The following is a 13157-nucleotide window of genomic DNA, read 5'->3' on the forward strand; positions in this document are numbered from 1 at the left end:
ACTCTATGTATTTTGTTGTGTTGATTACTAGTGCTGTGTTAACATTTTAATAGTGTGATAAATGTAGTTTTGTAGTTAAAAAGGTAATTTTTGTGGTTAAAATAGTAACTATGTAAGTAGGATATTTTTTAAAGAAAGGAATGAGCCCCAGGACTTTCCACATCCACCACCCCATTAACCCTGCCCGTTTTCCCTCCTGTGCAGGAGATCCATGAATGAGATTGTTTGTGTGTCAGCACCCTCAGCCCACGGCCTGGGGGCTGTTCAGGTCTCTGTCAGCGTGGACAGGGCTCAGCTGGAGAGGACTTTGCTGTTTGAGTACATCGACGACCCCAAGGTGCAGCACATCGAGCCCGAGTGGAGCATCGCCAGGTAAAGCAGCACCTCCTTGGCTCTCCCCTGCCCTGGGGCTGCTCAGCACACACCCAGGCCAAAAAAGGGAGTGTTTGGGAATGCACATCCCTCCCAGCATCCTGAACAGGTCAGGGCTGGGCATTCCTGGGTTTGCATTTAGCACAGATTGGGTCTGGGGTCACCGGGAGGTTGTGTCCAGCCAGGCAGCCACAGCCAACCCTGCACCAGGAGTTGGGGGCTCAACCAAAGCCCAGACCACCCCCTGTGCTGCAGAAGGGCACAACTGCTCCTTAGAGGCTCCTCTTGTGGTCCTGGAACACCACAAAGCCACCTAGAAAGGGAAGAGCTGATGTTGATCAAAGGGAGTGTGGGGGCCAGGGCAGCTGCTGCTGTCACACCCCGGGGACACTGCTGGAAGCCCTGGGCTCTCCTCATCCTCCTAAGCCAAACCCTACTGGCATCCTGTCCCTGGGGCCCAGCCCAGCCCTGATCAGCCTCTCCTGCCTTCCCACAGCGGCCACACGCCCCTGACTGTCACCGGCTCCAACCTGGACGTGATCCAGGAGCCGCGGATCCGCGCCAAGCACAACGGCAAGGAGTTCATCAACGTGAGTAGGGGCTGGAGCTGGGCAGGGAACATCACCCTGCACCCTGCATGGGCACTGCTGCCAACTGGGAGCATCACCCTGCACCCTGCATGGGCACTGATGCTCCTGCACCCTGCATGGGGCACTGCTGCAGTTGGGAGCATCATCCTGCATGGGCACCGCTGCCAGGGCTGCCTCCCTGGGCAGGTCTGACACAGCAAAAGCTGCTCTGGTGGTGTTTCCTGCACTCCCCCAAGCTGGGGGCACTGGGAAGAGGGAATTTGACACATCAAGATATGAGATTGCCTCCTTCCCCTGTCTGTGTTCTTTCGGTCCGTGAATGAGAAGCTGAGATGAGCCCCCACCTAAATGGGGACTAAGTGAGGTTCTTGTATGTGCTACAAGTCAGAATTGAACCTCCAGGACTTCAGAAATTATTCTGGCCAAGTAACACTGAAATATATTGTTTATATGTAGTGATCTTTGTGACTGAGTCTGCCCCCAAGCTGGGGGCACTGGGAAGAGGGAATTTGACACATAAAAATATGAGAATATCTCCTTCTCCTATCTGTATGTTTTCAGTCCATGAATGAGAACCTGAGATCACCCCCCAGCTAAATAGGGACTGAGCAAGGTTCTTGTGTAAGAATTGAACCTCCAGGATTTCAGAAATTATTCTGGCCAAGTAAAGCTGAAATATATTGTTTCTATGCAGTGATCTTTGTGACTGAGTCTGTATTCTCTTGGAAAGGGCAAATCACTGAGAGGTCTTTTCCTATTCCTTTTCTCCCCCTCAAGACCTTTTTTCATCTGAGCTCTTTTTAAAAAGACATCTAATTTTGTTACTAGCACTTGCAGTTACAGTGCTACAAAAATAATTCTGAAGACACAAAATTGAGTGAAATTAAATCTTTCAGTTATGGAGAGAGGCCAAATGGTTGGGCTCTTGCTGCTTTCCAAGGCAAGAGCCCCATAAATCAGTGATTTCCCTGCTCTGAGGGCTGCAGGAGCTGTGGGTGTCCTCAGCCCAGCAGGAGATGACCTTCATGTTCCCTCCTGCCCACCAGTGTCACATGCTCTGTTCCCTTCCCTCCTGGCATTTGGGAATGGCCTCTAATCACCCATTTGCAGCAGGGAGCTGGTATTCCCTATGGGTCTGCTTCAGAGCTGCAGAGGAGGAAAGTGGAAAGAAATGGGTAAAAATAATAAAGAAAAATGAGTGAGAGCTGCTGTGTGAGCCTTTAGCTCCACTGAAACACGGCTCATTTTGGGCTCACCCTCCGTCTCCACCCCAGCGCCTTCATGCTGGCTGGAGGAGAAGCAAATTACCCCAAATCATGGCAGTAATGCCTCATGGAATCAGCAAGGCTGGAAAAGACCTCTGAGACCATGGAGCATCAAGCCTGGATCAAACGCTCCCAGCTAAGCATGAAACCACTGGGTTTCCCATCCACCAGAGCATCAGGGTCCAGCTCAGGGCAGTGTTCCCTGCTGAAACCACCCTCTTCCCCAGGTGTGCAAGGTGCTGAATGCCACAGGTGTGGCCTGCCTGGTCCAGCTCAGGGCAGGGTGTTCCCTGCTGAAATCCCCTTTCCCCAGGTGTGCAGGGCAGTGTTTCCTGCAGTGTCTCCCTTCCCAGGTGTGCAGGGTGGTGCTCAGGGCAGGGTGTTCCTTGCTGAAATCCCCTTTCCCCAGGTGTGCAAGGTGCTGAACTCCACAGCCCCAGCTCATGGCTGTGTTTTCCCTGCTGTTTCCCCTTCCCCAGGTGTGCAAGGTGCTGAACTCCACGGCCCTGGCCTGCCTGGCTCCCCCATTGACAGCCGAGTACCGCCCGGGGCTGGACGCCGTGGAGCGCCCGGACGAGTTCGGCTTCATCTTCAACAACGTCCAGTCCCTGCTGCTCTACAACGACACCAAGTTCATCTACTACCCCGACCCCACCTTCGAAATGCTGAGCTCCACCGGGGTGCTGGAGCAGAAGCCGGGCTCTCCCATCATCCTGAAGGTAAGGAGAGCCTGGCTCAGCCTTGGGGAGCCCCAAAACCCACGGGCTGCGGAGTTTGGGGTGCCCTAAGCTGAGCCCCGCTGTTTGCACGAGCTGGGAGCTGGAGGGATGTGCTGCATCTCTGTCGGTGTTGTGTCCCCGTGTCCCCAGGGCAGGAACCTGTGCCCACCCGCCCCGGGAGGAGCCAAGCTCAACTACACGGTGCTGATCGGGGAGACGCCCTGCGCCGTCACCGTGTCCGAGACGCAGCTGCTGTGCGAGCCCCCCACCCTCAGCGGGCAGCACAGAGTGATGGTGAGGGGCTGCATGTCCTGGCAGCATCCCCTTCCCTCTCCTTCCCATCCTTCATCCTCCTCCAGCATCCCCTTCCCTCTCCTCCCCACCCTTCATCCTCCTCCAGCATCCCCTTCCCTCTCCTTATCACCCTTCATCCTCCTCCAGCATCCCCTTCCCTCTCCTCCCCACCTTTCTCCTCCTTCTCCAGCTCCCTGACTCTTGGATCCACAATCCCCAGCAGGATTTTCCATTTTATGGGTGTCTGATTGGAAGTTTAAAATACTGATGTGGATTAGCATGGAGAGACTTTGTCCTTCCCTCAGAGTCACTCCCTTCTAGAAGGAAAAATGCCTCTCAGAGCCTTCTAGAAGGAACAAATGTTCCTGGCAGTGCCTTTGGCACTGGGTGCCATCCTTGCTGTGGATGAAGTTGAGAGCATTCCCAGTGTTCTCCCTCCTAGAGGGGTTAATCAGCCACAGAGACAGGCCTGAGCTGCCAAGTGGATGGAAAGGTTTTGTCTTTTCCCAGAGCAGGAGCCAGGAACATCTGAACCCTGGAGTGGTTGGATCAAGCCCCTCATCCAGGATAACCCTCAGTGCCTCCCTGTGCTCGGGGTTTGGGCATTGCTGCTTCCTCTGCTGCTCCTGCAGACCAAGCCCCAGCTGCTGAGCTGCCTGAGCAGAGCCCAAATGAGATTGTAATTGTGATTTATTTCCCTTGAAGTTCAGCATCCAAAACATATTCAGATTATCACAGTGTGACTCCCAGCAGCCTAACCTGGCTGAGAGCTGCTCACATCTGCGGCCAGGGCACGTCCAAGAAAAGCCTGTCCTGGTGTCAACTCCAGCCTGTTTGCTCTCACGTGGGGCTCTCTGCTCCCTTCCCTGCTCTGCCCTTGCAGTCACTCTGGTTTCTTGTCAGTGGAATGATCAGGGGCTTGTTAACGTCCACGCCTTACGAAAAGGAGTTGAAAGCTTATAAAATGAAAGTCAAATGGAGCCATCAGATAATAAGAACAAAGCCCAGATAGTGAAGGGCTGGCACATTTATCATCACTTGAAGCCTCCCTGTGCTCTCACAAGCAGCCCCCTCTGTGTTTGAAGGCAAGTGGGGTTTTCTGTTCTGTGCAGAGGTGGCTCGGTGCTTCCCCAGGGACCTGCAGGGCCCTGTGGTGGGCAGGACAGGCCTTGGCACAGGGGCACAGCCCGAGCTGCTCTCAGTGTGCTCTGTGCCCTGCAGGTGCGTGTTGGCGGCGTCACCTTCTCCCCTGGCTCGGTGAGCATCGTGTCGGACAGCCTGCTGACCCTGCCCGCCATCGTCAGCATCGCGGCCGGCGGCTCCCTGCTCCTCATCATCGTCATCATCGTCCTCATCGCCTACAAGCGCAAGTCCCGCGAGAACGACCTCACCCTCAAGAGGCTGCAGATGCAGATGGACAACCTGGAGTCCCGGGTGGCCCTGGAGTGCAAGGAGGGTCAGTGCTGCTGGGGCTGGGGGGCCCTGGGGGCTGCACATCTGTGGGAGGGGTCCCTGTTCTCCCAGTACCCCTGGGAGCTGGGTGGGAGCTCCTTGGGGTTTGTGGGAGCTCCTTGGATTTTTTGTGGATTTTTTGTGGGTTTGTTGTGGGTTTGCTGTGGGTTTGTTGTGGGGGTTTTGTGGGTTTTTGGTGGGGTTTTTTGTGGGTTTTTGTGCTTTTTTGTGGGTTTTTGGTGGTTTTTTTGTGGTTTTTTTGTGGGTTTTTGCTGGGGTTTTTTTGTGGTTTCTTTTTTGTGGTTTTTGTGGGGTTTTTGTGTTTTTTGTGGGATTTTTGGAGGTTTTCATTCCTGCCCCACCAAGGGAGGGTGGCAGCCCGCAGTGTGTGAGCAGCAGACATGGCTCTGATGTTCAGAGAATGGGATTAGAGCTGATCCTGCTTAGGCACCCTGCCTGAATTTTGGGTGTTATTTGGAGTACCCAGAGCTGCTGCTTGAGAGTTTCCACCTGGGCGAGTCCTGTGCCTTGCAAGGAGGCAGCTGAGCCTCCTCACCCCACAGGTGAAGGGGGATTTTTAGGGGGTGCTGCTGTTGTTTCCTGCTCCTCCCACCTAGGAAGGAGCTTAATCAAAACAAAATTAATAACTGCGCATTTCATAGTGGACAGAGAGAGTTGCATTGGATTTGTTCAGCCGATTTCAAGGGTAGCCTTGAAAGCACAGGGCAAAAATTGAGATGTATTCAGGAGAAGGCACAGATTCAGCTTGGCACAGCCCAGCTGGGGTACAGAGGCTTCCTGAGCCAGCGTGTCACACTTTGGAGAGGGAACAGGAGGAGACACATCCAGCTGTACAACACCGTGTTAGGAGAGGGAAAATAAATCCCTTCCTGACCCCTGCTGCAGCTCAGATCTGATCTGCATCAGATTTGATTATCTTGCCAACTGTTGATAGAGGAGGAAAACAAGAAGAAAGGAAAACAGGGGAGGCAGCAAGTTATGAAAACAGATCCTTGTTTCTCTGCGCAGCCTTTAAAGGGGTTTTAGGTGTGTGTGCACAGGTGTGAACTGCATACAAATGAACCACAGCTTTGTTCTCAGTCTCTGCTCCAAGCACAGCCAGCTCTGCCACCCTGGGCTGCTGAGATGGAGCCTCCAGGGCTGCTGAGCTTGTTGGGGCTGGTCTTGTTGGCAGTGTGGGGATTGGACATAGGTTGGATTTGATTATCTCAGGGGTCTTTTCGGACCTGAACCCTCCCTGTGCTGCCTTGCCCATGGGGAGAGCACCCAGCCAGCCCTGCCCAGAGCCCCCTGGAGCTGAGCCCTGCCCTGTTCTCTCCCTGAACAGCCTTTGCAGAGCTGCAGACGGACATCAACGAGCTGACCAGCGACCTGGACCGCTCGGGCATCCCCTACCTGGACTACCGCACCTACGCCATGCGCGTGCTGTTCCCGGGCATCGAGGACCACCCGGTGCTGAGGGAGCTGGAGGTAACCCCCTCCCACCCTGCCCTGCCCAGCTCCCCTGGCTGCCCCCAGCCCTCAGGGAGCCCTGCAGCACCTTGGGGGCTCCACACTGTGACGGTGGGCACAGGGGTCTTTGGATCAGGGAAGAGACGAGGATTTGACTCCGTGTTTCAGAAGGCGTGATTTATTATTTTATGATATATATTACATTAAAACTATACTAAAAGAATAGAAGAAAAAGTTCTCAGAAGACTAGCTAAGCAAAGAATAGAAAGGAAGGAATGATAACAAAGGTTTGTGGCTCGGACTGAGTCTAAGCCAGCTAGGCTGTGATTGGCCATTAATTCCAAACAACCACATGAGACCAATCCCAGATGCACCTGTTGCATTCCACAGCAGCAGATAACCATTGTTTACATTTTGTTCCTGAGGCCTCTCAGCTTCGCAGGAGGAAAAAAACCCTAAGGAAAGATTTCCCATGAAAAGATGTCCGTGACACCACACACACAGGTGTGATCCAGCTTCATCGGATGCTATAACTCCCCTTTTCTTTCTTACTCCCCTATGGGCTTCTCTATACACAAAACTAGATGGGGAAACATGACTAAGATGATAAAAACAATTATTACAATCTAAGAAATTCCCCTGACAAAAGATGCAACCCATCCTGTGAACCAGTTATTGGATGCCCTGGGGTCAGCAGGGTTCATTTTAACTCCCAGCCTGGAGTTTTATCTCCTCCCACATCGCTGGATTCCTTTCAGCTTCTCCTCCCTGGTGTTGGTTTATTTTTATTTTATGGGGTTTTATATTGCTCTAGGGCAGCAGCAGAGCAGGGCAGAGCATTTGTGGTGTGTTTAAAGTGCTCCAAAGTCACTGGTGGGGCAGGGGATGGGTGAGAGCCCGGAGCATCCTGCCCGGAGCATCCTGCTGCTGTTCCCTCGCGTGTCCACAGGAGGGCAAGGAGAATGCCCAGGCATCCCAGCCTCCGAGCAAGCGCTTCCATCTCCCTGGATTTCCCACCAGGATGCGTAAAAATACACAAAAAACTTTCACTGGGAATACGGAGGAATTGGGAAGGCACCGGGGTCCATCAGTGCACCTGGCAGATGGGCCCTGCTCACCTGGGAGGGGGCGAAAATAGGGATGGGGGTCATAAACATCCCCTCACACCTGGGATGGGGCCGTGATGCCCACCCTGGGATGGAGCTGCCATCCTCCCCGTGGCATGTGCAGAGGCTCAGCTCAGCTTTTCAGGCACTGGGATTGCCCCAGTAAATCCTGAAATCCTGTTTCCCCCACACAGACCAGGGATGGATGGAGGAGGGAGGAGTCCTGCTTGCTTTAGGGCTGGATTCCTTTAACCGGCAGGCTTTCCCCACCATTAAAGCATTAATTTGGGTTTCTTTCCTGACCACTAGCACCCAGCAGTTGCTGTGGTGTTGCTAAAACAGGAGCAGCCTCTCCCAGCCCATTCCTGCTCTGAGTTCTCCAGCTCCATGCATTATGTTTGCTGTTGGAGTTGCCAGAGAAGCTGGCACTCCAGCAAACAAATATGAATTTGCTTTTTTTTTTGCTCGTGAAAAACAGAATTGCAGAAGTGATAAATGTGTTGCCAATTACACAGTTGCTTAATTATGTAACGTTAGTAAAACCAATAGATAACTCTCCAAGATGTTTGGTAAAGAGTTGCTTCGTGCAGTTCATCATTTTCACTTGTAATGAATTACTTCAATCCGCAACTGGCTGAAAGCCTCAATTAATTTTTTACACTTGGCCCATAATAAAGCAATAGTCTAAATTAGTATTTAATTTACTTACAAGAGTGTCACTTTTTGTGCAGAACAAGCAGAACTGGGTGTCATTTTTGGGGGCATTAGGCTCCAGGCTGTTGCTTTATGGTGGGCACAGAGTGCAGCTCCCAGCCAGGGCTCAGGGCAGCTGTGGAAGGGGAGATTTGCTCAAAATGCACCAGAAACCACATCCAGGGATGCTGAGATCCTGAGGGTGCAGCCAGGGTTAAACCATCCTGATGCCCCCAATGTGAGAAGGGCATGGGACTGCTGGAGCATCTCCAGAGCAGGCCAGGAGGCTGGAACGGGCTGGGAGAGTTGGAAATGTTCAGTCTGGAGAAGAGAAAGTTGTGTGGAGACCTCGCAGCACCTTCCAGGTTCTGAAGGGGTGACAGGAGAGCTGGAGTTGGGACTGTTAATCAGGAACTGCAGGGGCAGGACAAGGGACAATGGATTCAGACTGCCAGAGGACAGGGTTAGATGGGAAGAAATTATTCCCTGTGAGTGTGGGAAGGCTCTGGCACAGAGAAGTGGCTGCCCCTGGATCCCTGGAAGTGTCCAAGGCCTGGTTGGAGCACCATGGGACAGGGTGTGTGGGATGAGCAGATTTTTTAATCTAGGCCATGGCAGGGGGTGGGATGAGTAGATTTTTAATGTTCCTTCCCACCCAAACCATTCCCTGCTCCTGTGGTTCCCCCGGTGCTGGCAGTGTGACCCCACTGCTGTCAGCGCTGCCCCGCTGTCCCTTGTCCCCTCACATTGCATCTGACGGCCGCCATCTCCTCCTGCAGGTGCAGGGGAACGGGCAGCAGAGCGTGGAGAAGGCCCTGAAGCTCTTTGCCCAGCTGATCAACAACAAGGTGTTCCTGCTGACCTTCATCCGCACGCTGGAGCTGCAGCGCAGCTTCTCCATGCGCGACCGCGGCAACGTGGCCTCGCTCATCATGACGGGGCTGCAGGGCAAGCTGGAGTACGCCACCGACGTGCTCAAGCAGCTGCTCTCCGACCTCATCGAGAAGAACCTGGAGAACAAGAACCACCCCAAGCTGCTCCTGCGCAGGTGAGGCCGGGCACGGGCAGGGGAGGGGTCCTGGGGGTGGTTGGTGGGGAATTCAGGGGGAGTTCAGTCATGGAGAGGGCTGGGAGGGGCTGCCCAGGGAGGTGCTGCAGTCTCTGGAGGGGCTGGTCTTGTTGACCAGGTGGAATGGACATAGTTGATAATGATCAGAGTTTCACAATATCTGAATTCTGTGTTGAGCTTGGAGGGTGTCTTGTTGACATGGAGATGACATACGTTGGTTTATATCTCAAGTCTTTGACTAAATAATTTCAGGATTCTGTGGTCTGAGGGCTCTGGAGGGGCTGGTCTTGTTGACAACATGGAGATTGGACATACGTTGGGTTTGATGATCTCAGGAGTCTTTTCCAACCGGAATAATTCCAGGATTCTGTGATCTGAGGGCTCCACAGGGTGTTGGAAGGGAGTTGCTGCTCTCCATCCATTCCCTCACCTGTGTCCAGGACGGGGGCTTGGCCCTGCTCTGGGAGTTCACAGGTGGCTGGACAGGGTCTCAAACCAGATCCTCTGGTTCTGCCTGGCATTTTTGTGCCAGGTTTATGTGCCACAGCTGGGCCAGAAGCTCAGCATGGATTGAGCAACTCGTCCATGGCAGAGCTGGGATGAGCCAGCAAGAAAATAGGGGGAAAATGTGCATTAATGTGGGGCATAACAGTGGGCACAAGGAAAAGGCTCCCCCTGTTCTCCTTGTCCTCAGGGGTCCTGCAGAGCCTGGCCTTGGTCAGTGCTGCCCCTGGGCTGTGCTGGGGCTCTGCTGGCATCACACTGGAGAGAGGGGAGGATTTCACAGCTCCAGGAAAATTTCAGGGGTCCCTGCAGCCACAATGAATATACTTGACAGGAAATTGCTTTAAATCTGGCTGTGTTTGCGGAGGCAATAACTCATCTTGGCAAAGGAAGCCGCCTTAATTTCCCCCGTGGTTTGACGAGTCACTGGGAAGGCGTCTTCTGCCTCAGCCATCAATAATGACTTTTCCTGGCGCTCCAAAAAACACAGGCATGGTGATAAGAGCTGTGCCCCCTCCTCCCTGCACAGCCAGCAAGGAGTCAGGGCCGGGGGCTGTCTGTGCTTTGGGCTGTCTGTCCTTTCCTTTGGGCTGTCTGTCCTGCACCAGACTTACCCATTACACAGGAATCATAGAATTGGGCATCTTCCACCAATCTGGGCAATTTCAGCCAGTGTTTCACCACCCTTATAAAAATCCCTGCTTTATATCTAGTCTGAATCTACTCCCCTTTAAGTTTAAAAGCTTTATTCCTTGTCCTGATGCTCCAGGTCCTGTTAAACCTTGGCCTGCAGACCTGTCCCAACCCTGTGCCCAGCCCAGCCTGGAGCTCCTTGCTCTGACTTAATAAGGAGTGATCAGCCATGAAGTGAAACACTATTTTTCAGAATGTTTTGAGCTCTCTGGTGGCAGCAGTTGATAACTGACACTCAGTTCTTTCCCTCTTTTCTTCCTGGCTTTCCCCTCTCTCTTTCTTCCACGACTGCCCCTCGCGGGAGACAGCAAGAAAGTTGACGTTAAATCAAACAGCTGCTCTGCTTGCTGGCAACAGCAGTTTGGAGACCTACATAGAGCAGGGAGAATTAATAAAACACATATTTATTTTTTAGGTTCTCCCAGCTCGTTTTGTTTAGGTTTGTTTTCTTGCCGGAGCAGCCAAGGCTGGGCGCTCTTTGTCAGGCTCCTTTGGAAAATCATCTCTGGATCCTTCTGTGGTCAGCATGAGGAGGGCTGGCTCCAAGTCTAGGGATTCTCTTCTGCCCTGGCAATCTCCAGGAGTTTATTTTTTATTTCTGGAGCAGATTTTTAAAAGCTCCAGATTTTAAAAATCCAGAGGCTGGTGATGGCACAGAGCAGTGCTTGTAGGGGCAGCTCAAAACCTGGCAGCAGATTTTGGGGGCTCAGCAGATTTGGGGGCTCAGCAGACCCCTCTGTGTGTAGGAGAAAGGCCGGGCCCTGGGCTGTGAGGCAGTTTCCCATTTGCAAGGCAGAGGAGGGCAGGGATGCTCCATGCAGGAATTCCCAGGGAGGGAGAGAGCTGCCCCTTTCCACCAGCACAGGGCATGAACCCAACACTGACCCCATTGCTGGCTGTCCTCAGGACTGAGGCACTGCAAATATCCCATCCCATCTCCATCTCCATTCCATCCCGTCTCCATCTCCATCTCCATCTCCGTTCCATCCCATCCCATCCCACCCCATCCTATCCCATCCCAAACCACATCCCATCCCATCCCATGGATCCCATCCCATTCTCCCCTTCAATATTCCCCACCTTCTCTGTGCCTCCACATTTCAGTGCTTTTTCAGAGCTGGTGTCATGAGCAGCCCACAGGGACAGGACACAGCAGCTTCACAGGGGAGGGCTAATTGGGAGACTTGCTGGTTCTTCATTTAATATTCTATTAACAAAGTAGTTTATTAAATTAATATTCCCCCCGAAGCCCTGAATGTGTTATTTTCTGAGTTTTTCACCTCGTCTGTGGCTTGTGTCACTGCCTCTCCATTTTCTAGGGCTGTTCAAAAGGGTGCTGGTGCTTCTTCTCTTTAATTGGGTGCCTGAAATATTTCAAACAGGAGAACGACGTGAGTGTCAATTTGTAGGATGAATTTTTAGGCAGTTAATCAATTCAGCCTTAAATTCTTCGGGGATCTGCAGACATTTTCACGAATTCCTGACAGATGTTGCCATCCTAGGAGATGATGGATGATGTTACCCCAGGTCTGCTGGCCGACTGGTGTCAGTTTTTGTTTGTTGAAATCTCTGGCTCCTGTTTATTTTTTGATCTGCCTGGCTTTGGAATCCAGCCCTGTGCTTCTTTGGTGTGTGCTTGTAATTCCAAGCACTTGGAAAATGCTGTGGGGAGTCAGAGCAAGAGGCAGCCCCTCATTTAAGGGGAAGAACAGGGAAAATGGGGCTGGAGTGAGATGTGACCCTCTCCAGGTTAAGGAGGAGGTGACCTGGTTCGTGGTGAGGGCAGTCCCCAAAGGAAAGGGAATTGCATTCATCCTTCCTCGCTTGCTGGAATTTGGATCAGATACTGGTGTCCAGGAGGGGAGGGCTGAGCCAGGCCAAGCCATGGTCACAGCTGGCCAGGGACATGGTCACAGACAGCCAGGATTGTGGTCACAGGTGGCCAGGGTCATGGTCACAGCTGGGCAGGGTCATTGGTCACAGCTGCCCAGGGTTGTGGTCACAGCAGCTCTCCCCTGTATGGGGCTGGGGCTCCAATTTGAGACACCCCTGATCACCAGAGCCATCCCATCCCATCCCATCCCATCCCATCCCATCCCATCCCATCCCATCCCATCCCATCCCATCCCATCCCATTATCCCATCCCATTATCCCATCCCATCATCCCACCCCATCCCAGGAAAAGGAGCTGTGGAGCTTTAAGCAAACCCTCGGGGCCCTGCAGAGGCAGCGTTGAAAGCTGCCATTAGGAGCCATTGTATTTAAATTAGAGATAATCTCGGGCACAATGCGGGGAGAGGACACTGGGTGGGACCGGGGAGAAAGCTGCAATTTCCCTGCCATTGTCACTCGGCTGTCCCTGATTGCCGGGAGCTGCTGCAAATCCCAGTGATTTACTGAGCCAGGCTGTAATTTGCGCCACGTGCGGGGGGCTGAGTGTCACCAGGCTGGCTGTCACCAGCCCCGGCAGGCTGGGATGGGCTGCAGGGACAGGGACGGGGACAGGGACAGGGAAAGACACAGGGACAGGGGCAGGGACTGCGCTGCTGCTGCCCTGGGTGCAGTTTTTGGGTTCTGTGTGTGATATTTGCCCTCCTGCCTCCCCAGGACCGAGTCGGTGGCCGAGAAGATGCTGACCAACTGGTTTGCATTCCTGCTGCACAGGTTCCTCAAGGTAAGGAGAGGTGAAGCAGGGCCCTGCTCTGCTGTCTCACCCTCCAAACACCCCAGCAGGGTGAAACTCTTCCATCAGGCTCCAAGAGATGGAGCAGCAAGGAGGGATAGGTGGAAATTTGCTCCATGCTCACAGCCTTCCCCAAGCCTCAGGTCTCCCTGAGTAATTCCCACTAAAGGAGGTTTTTACACCTCCTTGTTACTTGAGGGGAATTCTCACATTGTCATGCCTCGGCTTCCATGGTTTTAACTT

At 53.1% G+C, this 13157-nt stretch overlaps 1 protein-coding gene across 1 annotated transcript in view; it reads left to right on the forward strand.

Moving 5' to 3' along the window:
- PLXNA2 (plexin A2) overlaps nucleotides 1-13157 on the forward strand; it is a 136241-nt gene that overhangs the window by 103031 nt on the left and 20053 nt on the right. The window contains exons 16-23 of the mRNA XM_064733278.1: nucleotides 205-372; nucleotides 869-962; nucleotides 2707-2946; nucleotides 3097-3240; nucleotides 4462-4696; nucleotides 6041-6183; nucleotides 8744-9012; nucleotides 12839-12905. Coding sequence (XP_064589348.1) covers nucleotides 205-372; nucleotides 869-962; nucleotides 2707-2946; nucleotides 3097-3240; nucleotides 4462-4696; nucleotides 6041-6183; nucleotides 8744-9012; nucleotides 12839-12905 — 1360 coding nt within the window. The remainder of the gene's footprint in view (nucleotides 1-204; nucleotides 373-868; nucleotides 963-2706; nucleotides 2947-3096; nucleotides 3241-4461; nucleotides 4697-6040; nucleotides 6184-8743; nucleotides 9013-12838; nucleotides 12906-13157) is intronic.

The sequence above is a fragment of the Zonotrichia leucophrys genome, chromosome 26 (assembly GCF_028769735.1).
Source record: "Zonotrichia leucophrys gambelii isolate GWCS_2022_RI chromosome 26, RI_Zleu_2.0, whole genome shotgun sequence".
NCBI lineage: Eukaryota > Metazoa > Chordata > Aves > Passeriformes > Passerellidae > Zonotrichia > Zonotrichia leucophrys.